The sequence below is a fragment of the Pagrus pagrus genome (genome assembly GCF_965226575.1).
Source record: "Pagrus pagrus genome assembly, chromosome: 20".
NCBI classification, from domain to species: domain Eukaryota; kingdom Metazoa; phylum Chordata; class Actinopteri; order Spariformes; family Sparidae; genus Pagrus; species Pagrus pagrus.
The window spans coordinates 26,814,237-26,833,176 of NC_140207.1; the positions used below are offsets into that span (position 1 = coordinate 26,814,237).

The 18,940-nt window shown below is 39.1% G+C and overlaps 1 protein-coding gene across 1 annotated transcript in view; it reads left to right on the top strand.

The window, feature by feature from the left end:
• Window positions 1-9,089: 9,089 nt before the first annotated feature.
• Window positions 9,090-18,940, top strand: part of c1ql3a (complement component 1, q subcomponent-like 3a) — an 11,493-nt gene continuing 1,642 nt past the window's right edge. Inside the window, exon 1 of the mRNA XM_084340766.1 lies at window positions 9,090-9,695. Within this exon, the coding sequence (XP_084196892.1) occupies window positions 9,105-9,695 (591 nt within the window). The 5' untranslated portion in view covers window positions 9,090-9,104. The remainder of the gene's footprint in view (window positions 9,696-18,940) is intronic.

Sequence of the window (18,940 nt, forward strand, 5' to 3'; positions counted from 1 at the left end):
CCTATATGTCAGCCCTGTGATGAACTGGTGACTTATCCAGGGTGTCGCCCAATGTCAGCTGGGATCAGCTCCAGCAACCCCATGACCCTGAAAAGAATAAGCGGTTTCAGATAATGGATGGATGGATTGAATGTTAAATGATTTTTCAGCAGTTGTAACTCATTCAAACAGAATTCAATCAGGAGGGAAAAGTGAATGAATTAAAAAAAAGAAAAAAGAAAAGAAAAGTTTTTAACAGATAATAATGCTCTGATTCTTGTCAGAAAGTCTTATTTTATGATTGAGAGGCGTCTGCCCTGAGCAGCAGCGATAAAATCCTCTTATGGAATCCAGACACTAGTGGTGGTGGCGGATGACTCTTCTGAGACTGGAAAGCTGATGAGATGATAAAGCTGATGAATCTGAAAAGACTGGAGTGGGGATGGGATGGGGAGGATGGGGTAGGCAAAACAGCAGTATGAATGAACTAAGGCAGACAGAGCATTAAATTAAAAAAGACAGCAACAAGATGATAGCCTAATAGTGAAGGTGTGTCAGTGTGCTATTGGATAGATCTGGCTGATGCGAACAGCTGAAATCAATTGACAGCCCCAGATAATGAGGCAGCAAATTAGGACATTGTGAGCATGGTCAGTGTATGCAGTATAGTAGTTCCTGTCTGAACTTTCGCTAGAGCTTCATTACAATCCGGAGACAAGGAATAAAGTCTTTTGCGCTTAGACACTACAGGAAAGTTTGTGATCGAGGGGCTTCTGCCCTGAGCAGAAGCAAGAAAAATCCCGCAAAATTAGGGGCACAAGCACCCCAAAACACAGCCCAATGTTACCCCCAAAACAGTGTTCACTTACCAAGCAGGAATGAAATGGCCACATTTAATCACAGATGGCATAATCTGTTAAGAAATTATACAGAGCATAACATTAACATTTTAAAAGTTAAGAGAATAAAAAAACAGTGAACCACCAGAAAGAAACTTTTTCTTTCCCAGTTAGCCAGCCAGGGCTAATGGTTGGCAATGTCCTGAATAGCTTAGCCAGCAATTGCTAGAGGAAGCAATGTCCTACTTTTGATGACTAGACTTGAGCCAGCAATGGCGAACAGAAATTATGGAGGACAAACAAATTAAAAATACCATGAGTGATTAATGAGATTGCATAGACTATGGGTGCCAGGATTTACAACATAATAAAAAAAGTCAGACAGTACCAAACTGTAATCAAAGAACATAAGACCAAACAAAAGTTAACGTCAGCCATCACAAAAAGAAATTAAGAACCAGTGACTGAACTGAAAACACCGTTAGTGGCACGTGGTTTGTAGACCATGGGTATCTGCATGTACAAGTTAAAGCTAAGCCACAATGACTAGGAGACAGGAACTGTATAAAAGATTAAGCTTAGGCAGTAAAGACTCCATTACTTCCCACTTTTAATGTTTATTTCTTTCATTTATGAGACATAGACCTTATAGTTAATAGAATCTGCAATTCAGCAAATGAATGGATTGGCCAAAAGAAGTGAACAGTTACATGAATAGCTTGGCCAGGATAGAGATGCCATATTTGCAATGAGTAAGCTTGAGCCAGCAATGGTTTATGGTTAGTGGTGACTTGAATAGCTTAGCTGGATAACAGAGTTGGCCTACTTGAAATGTAAATAACAGGTAGGCATAGGGCCATAGGTTTGCATGATATGGTTGAAAAAACTAATCATTACATGCAAATATGATTCACGATAAGTAGGAATGATCATTTTTGCTTAACAATTTTCTTTTTGCTGAAAACTACTAAAATCACAATTTGACATTTGTTGGGATCTGCACCAAACATACATGTTTCTTACATCTAGGAAATTTTACATCTAAAGATGTCCAGGCCAAAATCTCTGCTGCACAACAGAACTTCATTATAATGCTGTTGTCATTCATTTTACCTATATCAAAAATTGCAGTTTCTTGCAATTGCATGTTGCCATATAAGATTTCGCTTATCAATTAATTGTGCAGAATTGATGTTAATGCTTTACCAGCAATATCTAATGACAGTGGTGCCCTGAATTGATTAGCCAGCAATGGCTAGGAGGCGAGAATTACAAACAGAATGATCAGGCCTAGGTGTTACAAATATTATTACTTTTTCATATTCATACATAAATTCATTAAGCCATTGAGAGCTGCAATTTATCAATAAATACATAGTATAAAAGAATAAATAGTACCAAATGAGGTCAGCAATTAACTTAGTAGCAAACAATTTTAGCTTCATGGCTGGTGAACTGGAATTGCTTACATAGAAAATATTAGACTTAGGCAAAATGCATCCCTAACCTACCACTTCAAACAATTAATTCTTTCACTTATAAGACATTGAGGCCTGAGATTCAGCAATGAATAGATTTGGTTGATAGAGGTCAGCAGTGACTTAAATAGCTTAGTCGGCAATGGCTAGGGGACAGGAATTCCATACATACATACATACATTATGAAAAAGTTGCATTGTAAGCAGGAGTACAGGTGTAGAAGAGATGTTTCTCATATAGGTTGGATAGTCAGACATCAGCTTCCTACTGTGATGAAAGCTGAAAAAAGGTATGTGAATGTTAAATATTTGCGATGGTTCAAGCTGAAATGAAAGGGAAAATTATGCTTGGGGGATGTGTGGGCAAAATGGCAGAATGAATAAATGAAGAGAGAGCATTATATTTAAAAAGACAGCTGCAAGATGATAGGCGAACGGTGGTGTTTCAGTGTGCTATTGGATAGATGTGGCTTGCAGATGTGAACAGCGAAAAATCAATTGACAGCCCTAGATAATGAGGTAGCAAATTAGGACATTGTGAGCATGCGTGAGAGGAGTGAATGACATGATGTTGTGAGTGATAAACTGCGACCAAAGCATGCAATAATGTAGTCTTTCTGTCTGAACCTTTGCTAGAGCTTCATTTGTATGAACCATGTGTTTGCCATAGGGTAACAAAATTTGGTATAGTGTTTCAGGAGGTGTTCTGCTACTTTTGCATGTGGTTGTGTGAGTTGAGCATGGTGTTTTGTCAAAACACAAAATGAGCCCTGGTTTTAAAATTGTGCTGAGGAAAGCATAAAAAAAATGTATGTTATCTACATTTATGTTTTTAGAATATCCTAATGTTATGTGTGTCTACTGTATATGTGCATAATATGTATGTGCATACAGTATGTGTGATGTAGCATGTGTACAGAGATATACTGGAGGCAAGATGGCGCCAGGGTGCTTGGCTGGCCGTCTGTCGCTCTGCTCTGTGTTTGCTGTGTGTTTAATGATTTACCTGATCTGTCCAGAGGTATCATCCCTCCTCACATATGATCGTCAAACTCTGCTTGAGATTGGAGGCTTCTTTGATCAGATTGAATTCGATAAGTTGAGAAGCTCCCGTCCATGCCTCGAGGAAATCCCGGCGTTTCTGAGGCGTCCTCCTCTCTATCTGTCCGGTCAGAGATGCCGGAGAAGACATGGGAAACGCAGAGGCTTCCGGGTTAGGCTTGAGGCTCACCTAAGGTCTGTCCGTGGGTCTGATCACCGAAATAATCTGCATCTTCTGGAAGTTCATCCTGCCCTGCGCTTGATGAGGACTAGACACCAATGGATCCGACCAGTGTTCCCTGATGTCGGCAGCTTTGACAGCGTCAGCTGTTCGGAGGACCCCGATCAGCTGTTGCTGCCTCCTTCTGCCTGGCGTGCTCGAACCAGGAGACGTGGTGTGGTTAGTCAAAACCTCCGCTCACTGAAGCGTGCTTCGTCCTCGTCTGACACTTTCAATCTTCAGTTGGCTTTGTTGAATGTGAGGTCAGTCACAAACAAAACTTTTCGAATTATGATGATTTTTTTACCTCACGCAAACTGGATTTTCTCTTCTTAACGGAGACCTGGCTCCGTGAAGGGGAACTTGCTCCTTTTTCGGAGCTTCTCCCCCCTGGATGCAGTTTTTTCAGCTCCCCTTGCACCACCGGCAAAGGTGGAGGACTGGCATCCATCTTCAAGTCCACCTTTCACTGCCAGCTGTTTTCCAGTTGTCAACTCTTTGAGGTAACCTTCCCCGTGATTGCTGTCTGTGCGGTGGTCTGCCGACCACCGAAATTTAACAAAGACTTTATACGGGACTTTGCAGATTTTGTGTCGGGTGTCACTCTTAAATATGATCACCTTTTAATTATCGGCGATTTCAACGTGCACGTCTGCTGTGAGACCAGACCTCTGGTCAGAGACTTTCTCAATCTCATTGACTCTTTTAATCTCATGCAGTCTGTTTCGGAGCCAACGCACGAAAAGGGACACATTTTAGATCTTGTGCTGTCATATGGATTAAATGTACAGATAACTGAAGTCTGTCACACACCCTTATCCGACCATCTACCTGTTTTATTTTCCCTCTCACTTCCTGTATCCTCCACTATGGACTCCGCCCCCGTTCGTCGCCTCCGTGTTTTTAATTCTTCAACTGCTCTGCAGTTCTCCGCTGCCTTTAAAGACTCGTTCTTGTATTCTATGGATGATTTTGGCGACCTCAGTGTAGATGTCTGTTTGACTAAGTTTGATTCAGTCTGCGCTGACATTTTGAACTCCATTGCTCCCATGACAGTGAAGCGCGTGAAACCACAGACTGAGCTGTGGCTGAACGACTCCACTTGTGCGCTCAGACGCGCATGTAGACAGGCAGAAAGAAAGTGGAAAAAGGACAAACTCCACATTTCTTGGGACCTTCTGCGTGATTGTCTGCAAACCTACCAGCAGGCTGTGAAAGCTGCAAAAACTGACTATTTTTCCTCACTTGTCTCTGCAAATGCTCACAAACCGCAGGTTCTTTTTAATGTATTTGATTCTCTTGTGAATCCTTGTGATGCTGCCTGTATTGAGCCTTCTTCTTCTCTGTGTGAGGATTTTCTGCAGTTCTTCATTAATAAGATTTCTGCTCTTAGGTCCCCACTCCCTCAGTCTGCTCAGGACCCCTCAGTTCCCACAACAAGCTTGGCTGTTTTCCACCAGTTTGAGCCTGTTTCTCTCTCCACACTTACTGAAATAGTGGAACATTTACGTCCTGCTAATTGCCCATCTGACAGCATTCCATCCCGCTTGTTTAAAGAGATATTTAACTCAGTTGAGCTTTTCATTTTGTTGCTAATAAATCGATGTCTCAGCTCTGGATGTGTTCCATCCCCCTTTAAACATGCCACGGTGCAGCCCCTTTCAAAAAAGAAAAATCTGGATCACAAAGTTTTGTCTAATTTTAGGCCAATTTCCAAACTCCCTGTTATTTCCAAGGTTTTAGAGAAAGTCGTTTTTAACCAACTCCAAGTATTTTTAAAAAGGGCCAATGTATGTTAATTGTTTCAGTCTGGTTTTAAGCCTCTTCACAGCACTGAAACTGCTCTTTTAAAAGTTTTTAATGATCTTTTATTAAACCTTGATTCTGGTAATTGTGCCTTTTTAATTCTTCTTGACCTGACAGCGGCGTTTGACACAGTGGATCACACAATCCTGCTGTCACACCTTGAACACTGTGTAGGCATCAAGGGCACTGCTTTGAGTTGGTTCAGATTGTACCTCTGACAGATCACTCTCTGTTCACATGGGCCAGTTTTCCTCTACAGTAGCCCCTCTAACCTGCGGGGTCCCCCAGGGGTCAGTTCTGGGCCCCCTACTGTTCTCCCTTTATATGCTACCCCTGGGGTCGATTTTTAGGAAACATGGCATTCCTTTCTACTGCTTTGCTGACGATGTGCAGGTGTATTTACCACTAAAGGCTATTACCAAAGACTCTCTTCAGGCCGTGCTTAACTGCATGAGTGACATTAGAACATGGATGGACCTAAACTTCTTAAAACTTAATGAAAGCAAAACAGAGGTTGTCCTGTTTGGTCGCCCTGACCTGGTTCAGGTCCTTGCCAGCTCCTTTGGCCAACTTATTCCTTACATCAAACCCCACACCAGGAATCTTGGTGTGATCATTGATGGTGTTTTTAAATTGGACGAACAGGTTAGCTCAGTGGTCAAGTCTAGCTTTTTTCAGCTAAGGCTTCTAGCAAAAGTGAAACCCTACCTAAGCCAGAAAGACCTTGAAAGAGTAATCCATGCTTTTATCACATCACGCTTAGATAACTGCAATTCCCTGTATGTCGGCATTGGCCAATGCAGCAGCTGGTCTCCTAACTGGGACAAAGAAGCGTGAGCACATAACTCTGGTGCTCTGCTCACTCCACTGGCTTCCAGTTAAATACAGGACTGATTTTAAGATTCTTTTATTTGTTTTTAAGTCTCTGAATGGGCTGGCCCCTGAATACCTGTCTGACCTTGTCAAACTGCACCAGCCCTCCAGAGCCCTTAGGTCAGGTGATCAGGTGGTCTTTGGACATTCCTCGATCCTTTTTGAAAACAAGAGGTGATCGAGTGTTCGCAGTTCCGGCTCCCACTCTGTGGAACGCGCTACCTCTCACTGTGTGGACTGCGAATAGCCTCTCCACTTTTAAATCCCAGCTTAAAACGCACCTGTTCACTTTGGCCTTTGGTGGATTTTAGTTGCTTTTATTTGTTATCTTTATCTGTTTTAGTGATTTTATTGCTTTTATTGTTTTACTATTTTTCTGCTTATTTTACTGTAAAGCACTTTGGTATGCCACTGGCTGTTTTAAATGTGCTATATAAATAAAGCTGACATTGACAATGACATTGTATTTACTCAATGTGTGCTAGTGTGTGTATGCATGTATTTACTGTATACATGTATTGTTACTTCCGCCAAGGAGGTTAGGTTTTCACCCATGTCCTACTGAACAGATTTCTACTGAACTTGGATGGAGGATGGGTCCCGGCCCAGAACAGACCCCATCAATTTTGGTGTTGATCCAGGTAAAGGGACGGATCCAGGAATTTTTACCCACTTTCTTTTACATTAAGTGATAGGGTGTTTTTCCACATTTTTGTTAATTTCTCAGGGAATAGTGCATGGAATTTGATGAAAAATCTGATTTAGTTAGGTAGCTGATATCTACATGTATGAGTGAGTACAGTTTGATGCTGATCCAAATAAAAATGTGTATCTAGCAGATTCCAATATGTTTTATTTGATATTGGATTTGGCTTGATTGAATTAATTGTTGGGCCATGAGTGCCATTCTATTTTACACTTATATGTTTTACTATTATGTTTCTTCTTGATCCTCTTTTTGTGCTGCTCTGTTTTAATGTGCAACTTTTCTTTAACTATCTTGCTTTGATTGCCTGTAAAGAACTTTGCAACATTTGCTTTAAAAGTTGCTCTATAAATTAAGTGTATTCTTATTATTGTTATTACTCTGTTTAGTCCTTTTTTGACACACACACACACACACACACACACACACACACATATATACATATATATATTTAAATATATATACATATATAAGTAAAAGTACCAATACAATAATAAAGGAGTAGGGCTGCATGATAAGTTCAACAAATCATACTGCAATTGTTTTGACAGATGCAATAATGATCTGATTCGTGTTCAGTGGGAATGATCATTTTTGCATCACCATTTTAATTTTTACAGAAAATCTATTAAAATCAAGATGATTATTTGTTGCAATCTGTACCAAACACACATGTTTTCTTACATCTGGAGAAAAAGATTTGTAAGTCAGGTCATCTCTGCAGCACTACAGTACTTTGCTGTTTTGTTACACAATTTACCTTTTTTTTTAAAAAAATTGCAGCATCTTGTGATTTGGATATTTCACTAAGGAATATTGTGATTTCGATTATTTTGCAATTAATGGTGCAACGCTACAATAATGTAAAGAAAAAAACAAACAAACAAAAGAAAAACATTATAAGTAAAAGTCCAGCATTCAAAGTCTGACAGTCTGGATCAGCAAAATATAGCCTAAAATGTCAAGAGTAAAATTACTCAGCTCCACGTATGATATTATTAGATATCATAGATAGATAAATATACATTTAATGATAAAAATAAATTTCTGATCAATTTATTTAATCTTAAATAACTTAAAATCTGCCCTTGACTTTGTTTCCACATGAGCTCAATTAATGTCTTAATGTTCACCTGAACATATATCACCATCTTCTGTGTCCAATGAAACCTGTTCACTGTGGCTGCCCTCTCCTCTTGTGTTTTCACTGATAATTCAGTGTCTTTCTCTATATTTGTTAGGGCTTAAAAGCCTCTTCATTTGTGGGTTGGTCTGAGAGTGGATTGTTTATGGGTAAGGAAGGGTTCAGATAGCAGGTTCCAATTTGGATCCTGTTCCAGGTTGGTTAAATTGACTATCCACATCTGTTAAGCTGCGCAGTCAACAAATCCCTTACCAAAATGTTTTTTATCACAGAATGACTGAGCAGATTTAGCAATATTTAACACTCAAAAGTGTGGAAAAACTTCACCAAAGTCATTACTGCACATCGCATATTTGGGCGCTACAACAAACCCCTTGCTTAAATATTTACTACCGCCCCTCATATTAAAATTCAGATTCCATAAAATGTCCCTTCCTTATAGTGGGGTAAAATGCCCTGTTTCTATTGGGCGACAGAACATCAGGACCGTCAGCGTTATCATCTCTATCTCTCTCTCTCCCACCAACGATTTGCTACTGCGGTATATCTTCGCCTTTGGCTCTTTGATCGCTCCTATCAGGCAGACGGTCTAAGTAATCTTGATCCAACATAACAGTTAAGCTGCCGAACAAATATTTTGGTCCGGGACCTGTGGATCAAATAGGGGCCAACCCCATGTCTGGATGTCAGAGTGTCCACGATATGCTGAATCCAGAGGTTTTGGAAATCACGGAGCAGTGAAGGACTGAACGTCAAGAGAGACTTGAAGAAGCAGCGCATCAGCAGAAAAAGTGTGGAGAGGAGAGGGACGAGGGCAGCGAGGGGAGGGGGGCATCGCTTTAAAAAGTTTATAAACATTACCACCGAAGTGTAGCTCCGCTACATATTTTTTTTTCTTGAAAGGGTTACCTCTCCAGCCAGCAAAATTTCACCCAAAAGCAGACAACAGGATCGTCCTGCGCTGACGCGGCTGGTCGGCAGGAAGCGGCTGGTGGCGGCGGGGGTCCTGGGGGTCGTAATGGTTCTGGTTTTGGTCATCCTCATCCCGGTTTTGGTCAATTCAGCAGGGTCTGCGGCGCACTACGAGATGCTCGGCACCTGTAGGATGGTATGCGACCCATATGGCACCAAATCTCCGACCAGCACCGCCACGGCTGACACTGTCCGAGACAACAGCCTCGTGCAGTCTTTACCCACTTTTATCCAAGGTCCGAAAGGGGAACCAGGTCGCCCAGGTAAGGCAGGTCCGAGGGGACCTCCCGGTGAGCCGGGACCGCCCGGTCCAGCGGGGCCACCTGGAGAGAAAGGTGAACCGGGCAGATCTGGTTTACCAGGACTACCGGGACCCAGCGCAGCTGCCGGCGCAATAAGCGCGGCCACTTACAGCACCGTCCCCAAGATTGCCTTTTACGCGGGGCTGAAAAAGCAACATGAGGGCTACGAGGTGCTCAAGTTCGACGACGTGGTGACCAACCTGGGAAACCACTACGACCCGACCACCGGGAAGTTCACGTGCTCCATCCCCGGGATTTATTTCTTCACTTACCACGTCCTGATGCGCGGAGGGGACGGCACCAGCATGTGGGCTGACCTGTGCAAAAACAACCAGGTAACACAGACTGTGCATATAAAGGCAAACACTGACAGTCTGTCATGTTAAACGCGGTTTCCACGGTTTGCAGTCGGGGACCACAGAGTTAAAAAAAACAAAAAAAACAAACAAAAACAAAACAACAACAACAAACAAACAACATTTTAACACTCGAGTTAATTAAGTTAATACTCAATTGAATTCACCCTATACCCTATACATCTATGGACATCACTATCAGCAGGTCAATCAATAGCTTTTGTCGGCTAAGCATACTTTTACAAAAACAAAACAAAACAAAGCCCAGTGACAACAGGGGATCTGTATTTGTGTTGGTGGATACAGCCACTTGTACAGGAAATCTAGAAGGGTGAAGGAGAAGAGGTATGATCAAGCCTAGTCACGGACCTAACAACTCGATGGGATTTAGTGTTCAGGTCTCAAGGGGTAGTTACTGTCCAGACGCTGGAAAGATTTCTCCATCATTGAGGCTGGCGGGAGGAAAGTCTGAGCACCAGTTAATCTTGGTCAATTTTTTTTTTTATTCCTATATTTTAACTGTAGCACTTTTACTTAGGCTATAGGCCTACGTGATTTTCCGTTTTATACATATTTACTGTTGGAGGGAGATAATATCATTGCCACTAACTGCTTCACTGTAATTGTCGTGCATCTGACAATAAAGAACTTCAAACGTGAAGCTTGAAACTTGAATGCACACTGAATGACTGAATAACACTGTACAGCAATGCTGCAGGAACCATGTGGGCCTGTGTACTCCTGACATCTTTATATTTAATCTGGTTACTTTGTGATCTCAGCAGGTTTAAACTTTGTACTTCTACAGATTTCCTTCTCTTTCTCAGCCAATAATCACGGTGAACAGATTTTAGATAAAATAGCATTTCAACAATATCCATTAATAACTGATGCATTTAATACATTATATTGTTAGACAGTCTGGGTTGTAAAATGTGTGACTAGCTCATATATTAAGCTGCCTCATATTTAATGACTGCATGTTTTAAGCAAAATAGATAAAGACAAATAAATAAATACATAATATATATACTGTATATATGTATACATTTTGCTAAATCAAGCGGCAGTAAGCACCTCATGTTATTGTAGTATTCCCCTCAGCTTCCTTCCTGTCTGGTAAAATTTTATGTTTGTTCCAGCTCCATTCAGTGTAATTAGTTTAGGTTTTTAAATACTACCTCAATGAAAATAACATTGTTTTAGGGTTATGTTAATGCAATAAAGTAATAAGGTGTGGTCGGCTTTTGAAATACCTCTACGCAATGTCTTTTTGTTGGAGGTTTCCTATAGGAGCCTATAAAGTAGCCTAGATTGCAGTCTTTTGGAATATAATAAATAAAAAAAACCAACAAAAGTACAGCACTTATGACTACTTTTACAACAACCACAAATAACAAAAACAACGCCAACAATATTATTATTACAAGTATTATTATTAAGGATAACAACAACAACAACAACAACAATAATAATAATAATAATAATAATAATAATAATAATAATAATAAAGCCTGTGAATCTACAGCAGCCCTTTGCTGCTTTCTGTAGTGTACTCCTCTCTGTGCGTCTCTTTAGTGATCAGGCTGTCAGCAGCAGATGTAATCCGTGGGGCAAACCAGTGTTGCAGCACTGCTCCACTAAACACATCCCTCCTGCCTGTCAGCCTGCTCCTGTAAAGCTGCTGCAGAACACACAGAACCCAGCAAATATCTTTGTCTGCATTTGATTTCTCATGGTGAGCAGCTATACTAGATTAATCACAGACATGTTTCAATTAGGTTTAATGCTACTGAGACTTTCAAACATGATCAGACCAGGAAATAACACATTTCTGATCAGCAAATGCTTAGACTGGCCATTGCCTTGATTTATGACCTTTATTAAAATCATTAGTAAAATATGACTTTACTTGTTTTAATTCAAACAACTCAATTTTGTCCAGTAGTTTTGTTTCTTATTCCTCTCAAACTATCAAAAACAAATCATCTTGTTTCAGTAATTTTCTAAAATCATCATTCTTGTGTCTAGTGCATCAATCACTGCATTATGCATTGTTTTAAAATTCTTAAAAATGTATCCCCATAACCCTATAAAAACAGAAAAGTTAAATCACCTACCGGATTTCTTTCACTTGTATTAAAAATAGTACATCAGGGCACCTCAAAATGATACATTTAGATGGAAATGAATGCACTGCAAATATTAAACAAGACTTTCTTTCTTTTTAATAAAATATGGGAACATCATGCATGTACACACACAAGAACATTTTAATTCATGCTGTAGGTTTCTCAAGAAATACTACTACTAATAATAATAATTACAATAAGAAGAAGAAGAAGAAAAAGAAGAAGAGGAGACTGAAAAGGAAACCCTGAGATCAGGGTTCAAAAACTTTAATATTCAAACCCTGAAAATTAATATTCATTCTTTAGTCACTTTTGGCACCTGATTTGATATTAAAGTCACCATGAAAGAAAGAATGGCCTATTACTTTCCTATAAACTGTAAATATACGTATGGAGGTGATTTTTGTCTCCCTCCTCCAAAGCTGCTGGATGTCGTCTGGTCTTTGTTGCCAACGAAAAAATACAATTAAGACAATCATGCCCTTATTGAGCTTTTTAAAGTCATGCTGAGACATCTGAATTTGAAGTCTGTGTGCAATCCTAAAAGTCAAATACAACCTTTTCGAGAAAATTCCAGAAAACGAGTAGAGGATGCAAAAGTGTTTTCTGCAAGAGAAGGGATAGAAGGTAATTTTCTCATCCAAAAAATAGATAACAGAGAGGTAAAACTCAAAATATAATCTCAAACTAATGTCTTGTATTTCACAGAGTATTGTCTGCCATACCTGGTTGGTTGCTTACATAGTATTATTTTTCATTATCATAATGGTACTTGTACTTTTGTAAATTATCTGTATACTTCTTTTACCACTACATTACCAAAAAAAATTGTAAAGGAAATTAACATAAGTACAAGATAATGATTACATACTTTTTGATAATGGAAAAAGCTTCATACAATATTTATACTGAAATGTCCATACAACTTGATGACTAGAATGGCCTAAAATCAGAACTAAATACAATTAGAATAAAGGATGACTGAAATGGTTTCCAAACATTCCAAATGTTTAGAAGAAGCAGAAGATGTACTTTATTCATCCCTTTTCAGAAATACACAAATGCACAAAGGTCCTATACGCATGCATTATATGTATAGGGAGGTGTCAAAGCAAGGGGGCTGCCCCGCATGAGGCGCCAGGAGCAGTTAGGGGTTCAGTGCCTTGCTCAAGGGCACCTCAGGAGTGCTCAGGAGATGAACTGGCACCTCTCAAGCTACCAGTCCTAGCAGGACTTGAACCTGCAACCCTCCAGTCCCTATGGACTGAGCTACTGCAACCCCCTCTGTTTTTTTCTAAAACAGGAACAAGGGAAAGTTGCAACCTTTAAAAAAAGAGGGATAAAGGGTGTTTTTAGGCATAGGTGAGCCAGGCGGCCACCTAGGGCACCACTGGCATGCGCTTTTCTGTGACTGGTACTTGGCTTACACTGCTGGGATAGAATCACTTCCTACAAACCTCACATGGTTTAAGTGTAACTTAATTATTAAGTGATTAAGAAGTAGTAAGTACTATTACCACATTGTAAAAATACTCGGTTACAAGTACAATTCCTGCATTGAAAATATTACTTTGCAAGTACAATCAGGATAATATAGCTAGGATACCCATTGATTGTTGTCTTTGTAAAAATTCTGAAAATAGGTAGCATTCCCAAAGTAACACCTTAACAATACTTGTGTTGTCTAACGAAGAGTATAAACCTTAAAATTAATAACAAAAAAAAAATTTAAGTATTCTAAAGGAAAAGCAGCAATTTTTCACATTTGCAAAGCTGGAAGCATGACATGTTTTTGACTATTGAATTAAATTAAAGTGAAATAAACATGACAATGTTTCCTGAGGGGCGTCAGAGGAAGTCTTACCTATAGATAAGTGTGTGTGTGTGTGTGTGTGTGTGTGTGTCATCAGTTTTACTCACTGATACATAGACAGATTACTGTGCTCAATTATCTAAAAGCAGGATATCACATGTTGGGGCCTGCCAAATGTATTTCAGATTTGGCAGTCAAATATTTATTTGACCCCAACAGTGTGCCACCAGTATGACTAGGATTTGTTAAGATTTAGACCAAGACCGTAACTTGGTTATGGTTGGGCAACAATTGTGGTCATGGTTAGAAGAAACCAACACTGACCCGGTGTGACCAGTGGTCTTTCATGTCAGAGTTGCTTTGTTGAACCAACTATCCTCCCTATTTGGAGGTTTGCACAAAGCTACTTTCTCTATCTGTTCATGTTAAAAAAAAATATATTGCATTTGAATTTGTATTCAGATTTATACCAGAAGTGTTTTTTAGAAATCATCTAGTCTGCCATGTATAATCCTCATTTATACTCCATCAAAAGTTTAGCTGCAAATAACAAAACCAAACATAAACTATTTTATTCATGTTCTTAAATTAATTAAGTAATGAAGCATGGTTTGTATTTAAACAAAGGATGGCTTTAAGGATGTAAATATTAGGTGAAAACAAAAATATGTTTGTATCTGTTATCATATAATTTTCTGTTCATATCCAAATGATGTATTGTTTACATCCCTACTCCTAACTAGGATTTGTGGTTGTAACAACATCACTTTGCATTCACATTTGCTCCTGAAAGACAACCGTCATAATTCAAAGGGCCAGGACAGTTCCTTCTCATGAAAACATAGGACATTTTCTGATGAGGACACTATCACATTGAAAAGATCAAAGCTGAATAGGATAGTCCTAGTTTTCCTATCTTTGAGTGACAGAGGTGAGATGAAAAGAGAGGGAGACAAAATCATACACAGCCTGTTTTTGCGCTTGCATCTGTTTGGTATATTCAGTTTACACTGAGGTGGATTTGGTACTGCTGAAGGTGCGTTTATGCAGAGCTTGTCACAGTGCAGTGTCAGTGTCTGTTGCAATGACATTTGTGAAAGAGCGCTGGAAGCATGCATGTCAAGATAAGGGCTGTGGGTAAGTAAGTTCACAAGAAGGATGTGGAGGATATTTTACTTAAACCGAAGTATAGTTTTCAACAACCGAAAGCTGGCATTAAGTGATGACATGTTTTTTCTAGGCTTGAGAGAAGATCAGTAGAATGTATTGAAAATGTCCTTCAATCTTGATTTTGACAGCATTCTTGAAAGAGACAGCAAGACAATTGGCAGAGTTTTTGTTAATAGTTCTCCCCATGACTTATCATTTGGCCAACTAAAGTATCTGACTGGTATTTATAGTGACCATGATAATGTGAGGAAAAGATTGTTTTGGTGTTAGTCCCTGTTGACTGAACCATAAAAAGTATGATAATGGTGTAGTTACTACAAGCAGATACTGTAGTCATATTGTACTGCATTCCTATAGGAATAAAAATAATATACTTTGTCAGTCAACATTTTAATGATGTATTCTGTCTCAGCAGAACCTCTAACCTGGCAGAAAAGGAAAAGTACTCATTCTGTTGATAGAAACTAATCTTGATAGCTTTGAATATGTTTCAAAAAACAGTTATTTGTGCAAATTAGTAGTGATGATAGGGTTGAAGAAACAATGAATTTCATAGATGTCTTTGGTGAAGCAGAGACTTATACAAATACAACATACTGACCACAGACTCTAACAAATGTCCTTTTTCTTGTGCAAATCGAGTTACACATGAATTTTAGATGATTCTATTTATTTGCTTAAAGAAGAAGACATCAGTAACCTGTAGCCTACATATGGCCTACTGCTGTTCACAAACAGAATTTTAGCTCTGGTTCCTGATCCTGAACAGTTATCACAGTTGTCATATGATCCTAATTAGATTATGTTTTAGATGTTGTGTAGACTGGTTGTTTATTGTTTAGCTAACTTGTACAGTGCCTGAAAAATTTCACTATTATATGATTATGAAATTTATGTTCTTGTAAGGAAACAGTCAGTAACCCCTGCTAGAGCTCCAGATATTCTTAAGAAATTATTTTTAAACTAATCTAAGTACCTCACCTACCTTTGTCAGCATGATAGAACTGGATGTCACATTGGTTAAAAAAAAAATCCCACCACTTGCTTCCATTTCATTGCATTTAATCAGCAAATGCCTTTGGCCACAGCTAATTACAATAAGGGCCGGATCTACTAAGATCCCAAATTGCTTGTACTAATCTGCGTGGGCAATCTAGAAATTTGCGTGTGGGGTTGAACCGCGGTTTGCGGGCGATTTACTAAGAGTGATTGCGTTAATGACAACAGGTGCAAACGTGTTGGAGACACGCCTATTTAAATGAGGGTTTAGCGTGTTTCATGGTTTTCAGCATGGCGAGATAAGAGAGTGAAAGCGCAAAGTGAAATTCGACCCTTTGGAATTAGAAGTGTTGGTAGAGGAAGCGAATAAACATTTCAATGAGCTGCAGCAAAGGAATCTGACGGTCGTGCAAAGGAACGCCGTGTGGGAGAAAATCGGTGAAAAAGTTAATGCTGTTGGAAAAAACAGGCGAACAGTGGATGAAGTGAAAAGGAGATACCAAGACATCAGAAGACGAACAAAAGAAAAATTGGCTTATAATAATAAAAATATAATAATAATAATAGTAAACTTGCAAGGAGTTTTGTCATTGCAGGTATTGCGTGACTCCTTCTCGTAGCTGGCTCCAAATCCGCTCTGAGTTCCTCCAACAGCTCCAAAATGGCAAGGCTGGATAGGCGATATGTTCTAATGATAGTTTCCTCATTCATCCCAAAAATGTTCACACAAGGGTGAAAAATGCGTTCTCGGCGTCTCCTTCCATTGTTTCGGCGACTCCTTCTTGCAACAATACCAGCAGACATGTGTGCAATTACGCAATTACGCATACAAACCGTTTGCACCTCCCTTTGAGACGTGGTAAATATAGACACAGTTTCTATTGGCAAAATTGCTTTCCGGTTTGATAAATCACTTTGCGTGTGCTAAATTAATATATTTACATTTTCTCCACCCACAACACGCGCAATTGCGCTTAAACGCCCCATGTTGCAGATTCATTGCTGCAAACGTACTAACTGAATGCAGACGCGCTATTTTGCACCTTTGACAGACGCAACCCTTTTTGCGCACTGTTAGTAAATCAGTTTGTACATTTTTTTTGCGTGTACAAGGAGTTTGCACACATTTTAATACACGCAAACCTTTAGTAGATCCGGCCCTAAATGCGTTGGACAAGAAAAAATAGAGGAAACCCTACCAAATATACAAATACATATCTAAAAGTGTCAAGAGGTGTAGGTGTACTCAGAGTGCTTATGATTGTTTTAGTTAGTCCATGGGATGTGGAGGTGTAGTTTGAAAAGGTAGCTTTGAAAAAATAAAAAATAAAAGGTGTCTTTAGTCCAGAGTGGAAGATGTGCAGTGACTGCTGTCCTCACTTCTGCGGAGAGTTCATCCCACAACTGTGGCGCCAAAACAAAGAAGAAACCTGATTGACGGGAGTAACCACAGGTTACTTGAAGTGACAGTCTAGCCAAAACACACAAAGATGCTAGCGACTGAACCCAAAACCTCATACATTCAAAGCATGTGCATGACCACAAAGCTACGTCCTCAAGCAAGGTTTTGTTGCATTTTAGTGCACTGATAAGACACTAATAAGACGTTATAAGCCATATTTTGTATCAAATTAGACAAAAACTAGAAATTATATGTAATTTATTAGACATTAAACAAATAGGTATCCTAATTATAAACCATGCAACTAAATCATGCTGTTTTTAGAAACCACATATAATTCATTGTTTGACCCAAAATATACAATATGTAGACAGTTATACCTTACAATACAAACATAAGGTCCTAATACACTATTGAACACTATTTTACAAAATTTTGCAATGCCATAACAGATTCAAAATATATTAGACACAATGTTTCCCTTACTAGCTTATAATACTGTAGACACCACCCTTAATGCTACCAACATGAACCTTCAAGGCTAAATTAGACAATGCAGGCTGTTATAAGACAAATGTAATGTCATAATATAATTATAACAATTAAAATGATCAGACAAAACATAGAGCTCAGAGCACGATGTAATTTCACTTTATTAAAGGGTAATTTGTCACACATTACAATAAAACTGTACCATTAATTCAAGTCAAACCACATCATAGTCTTTCATACCTGGATGTTCTGCGGGTACTTATACATGGCCTTCCTTATTTCTCTGCTCTCATACCAGTTACATAAGACATCAGATTAGACCATTTTAATGTCATGTCCCTACCTTACACAAGTTACAAGTAACAACAAAGGTTATGGACATGGGCATTGCAATTTTATTTTCATTATTAGACTTTGTCAGAGGTTAATTTGAATCAGATTACAAAAAATCTGTAACGCAAAATAAAAATAAAACCATCTTTATTTCCTACCTGTTATACCCTCATTTGGCTTTCTCAGAGGTGAATTTGCAACATTTTACAACAGAGCTGTACTGCAAAATAAAATGAAATTCATCCATATTTTCTACCCTGACAAAGATTTCCAGTCAAAAATAGTTCTAATATACATGGCATAAAAAGTGGCAAGCAGGATAAAGCATGCCCTCCTCAGTGTTTAGCTGCATTCCACCAGCCTGGTGGGCTATCATCTCTACTGTTTGCAGTGTGTAGCTGCTCCAATTATGGTGTGTAGGTTGATATCTTGGTCTGGGTCAGTCTCCATCATCTGATATGCAGGTTGACCTGCAATGACATTAAACATTTTTTGCATGTCCACTGTCTCAGTCTATGTCTCACCCACAGTTTGTCACAGATGTCATCCTCTGTTGTTTTCTTGATGATGTCCAACAGAATCTTTTTTATTCCACCAGGACAATGACTGAGTCACAAACTGAGCGTTACCTTTTAACAGGTGTAGCAGAGGCAGTTAATCATGTTATTCATGATTAACAGTGGATACTCTTAGAGTAAACTTGATTCCTACTGAATTAAACAATTTTTTGGCTGTAGGTAAAGTAGGAGCACAGGGACAGCTTCATCTGTGTAACTTGGTCCAATTTAATGTCTGCTTTAACAGTAGGACACCTGAACATGCACAATCAAATGTGATACATCACTTCACAACCTGACATAGTATCACTTTGCCAATTGTAATT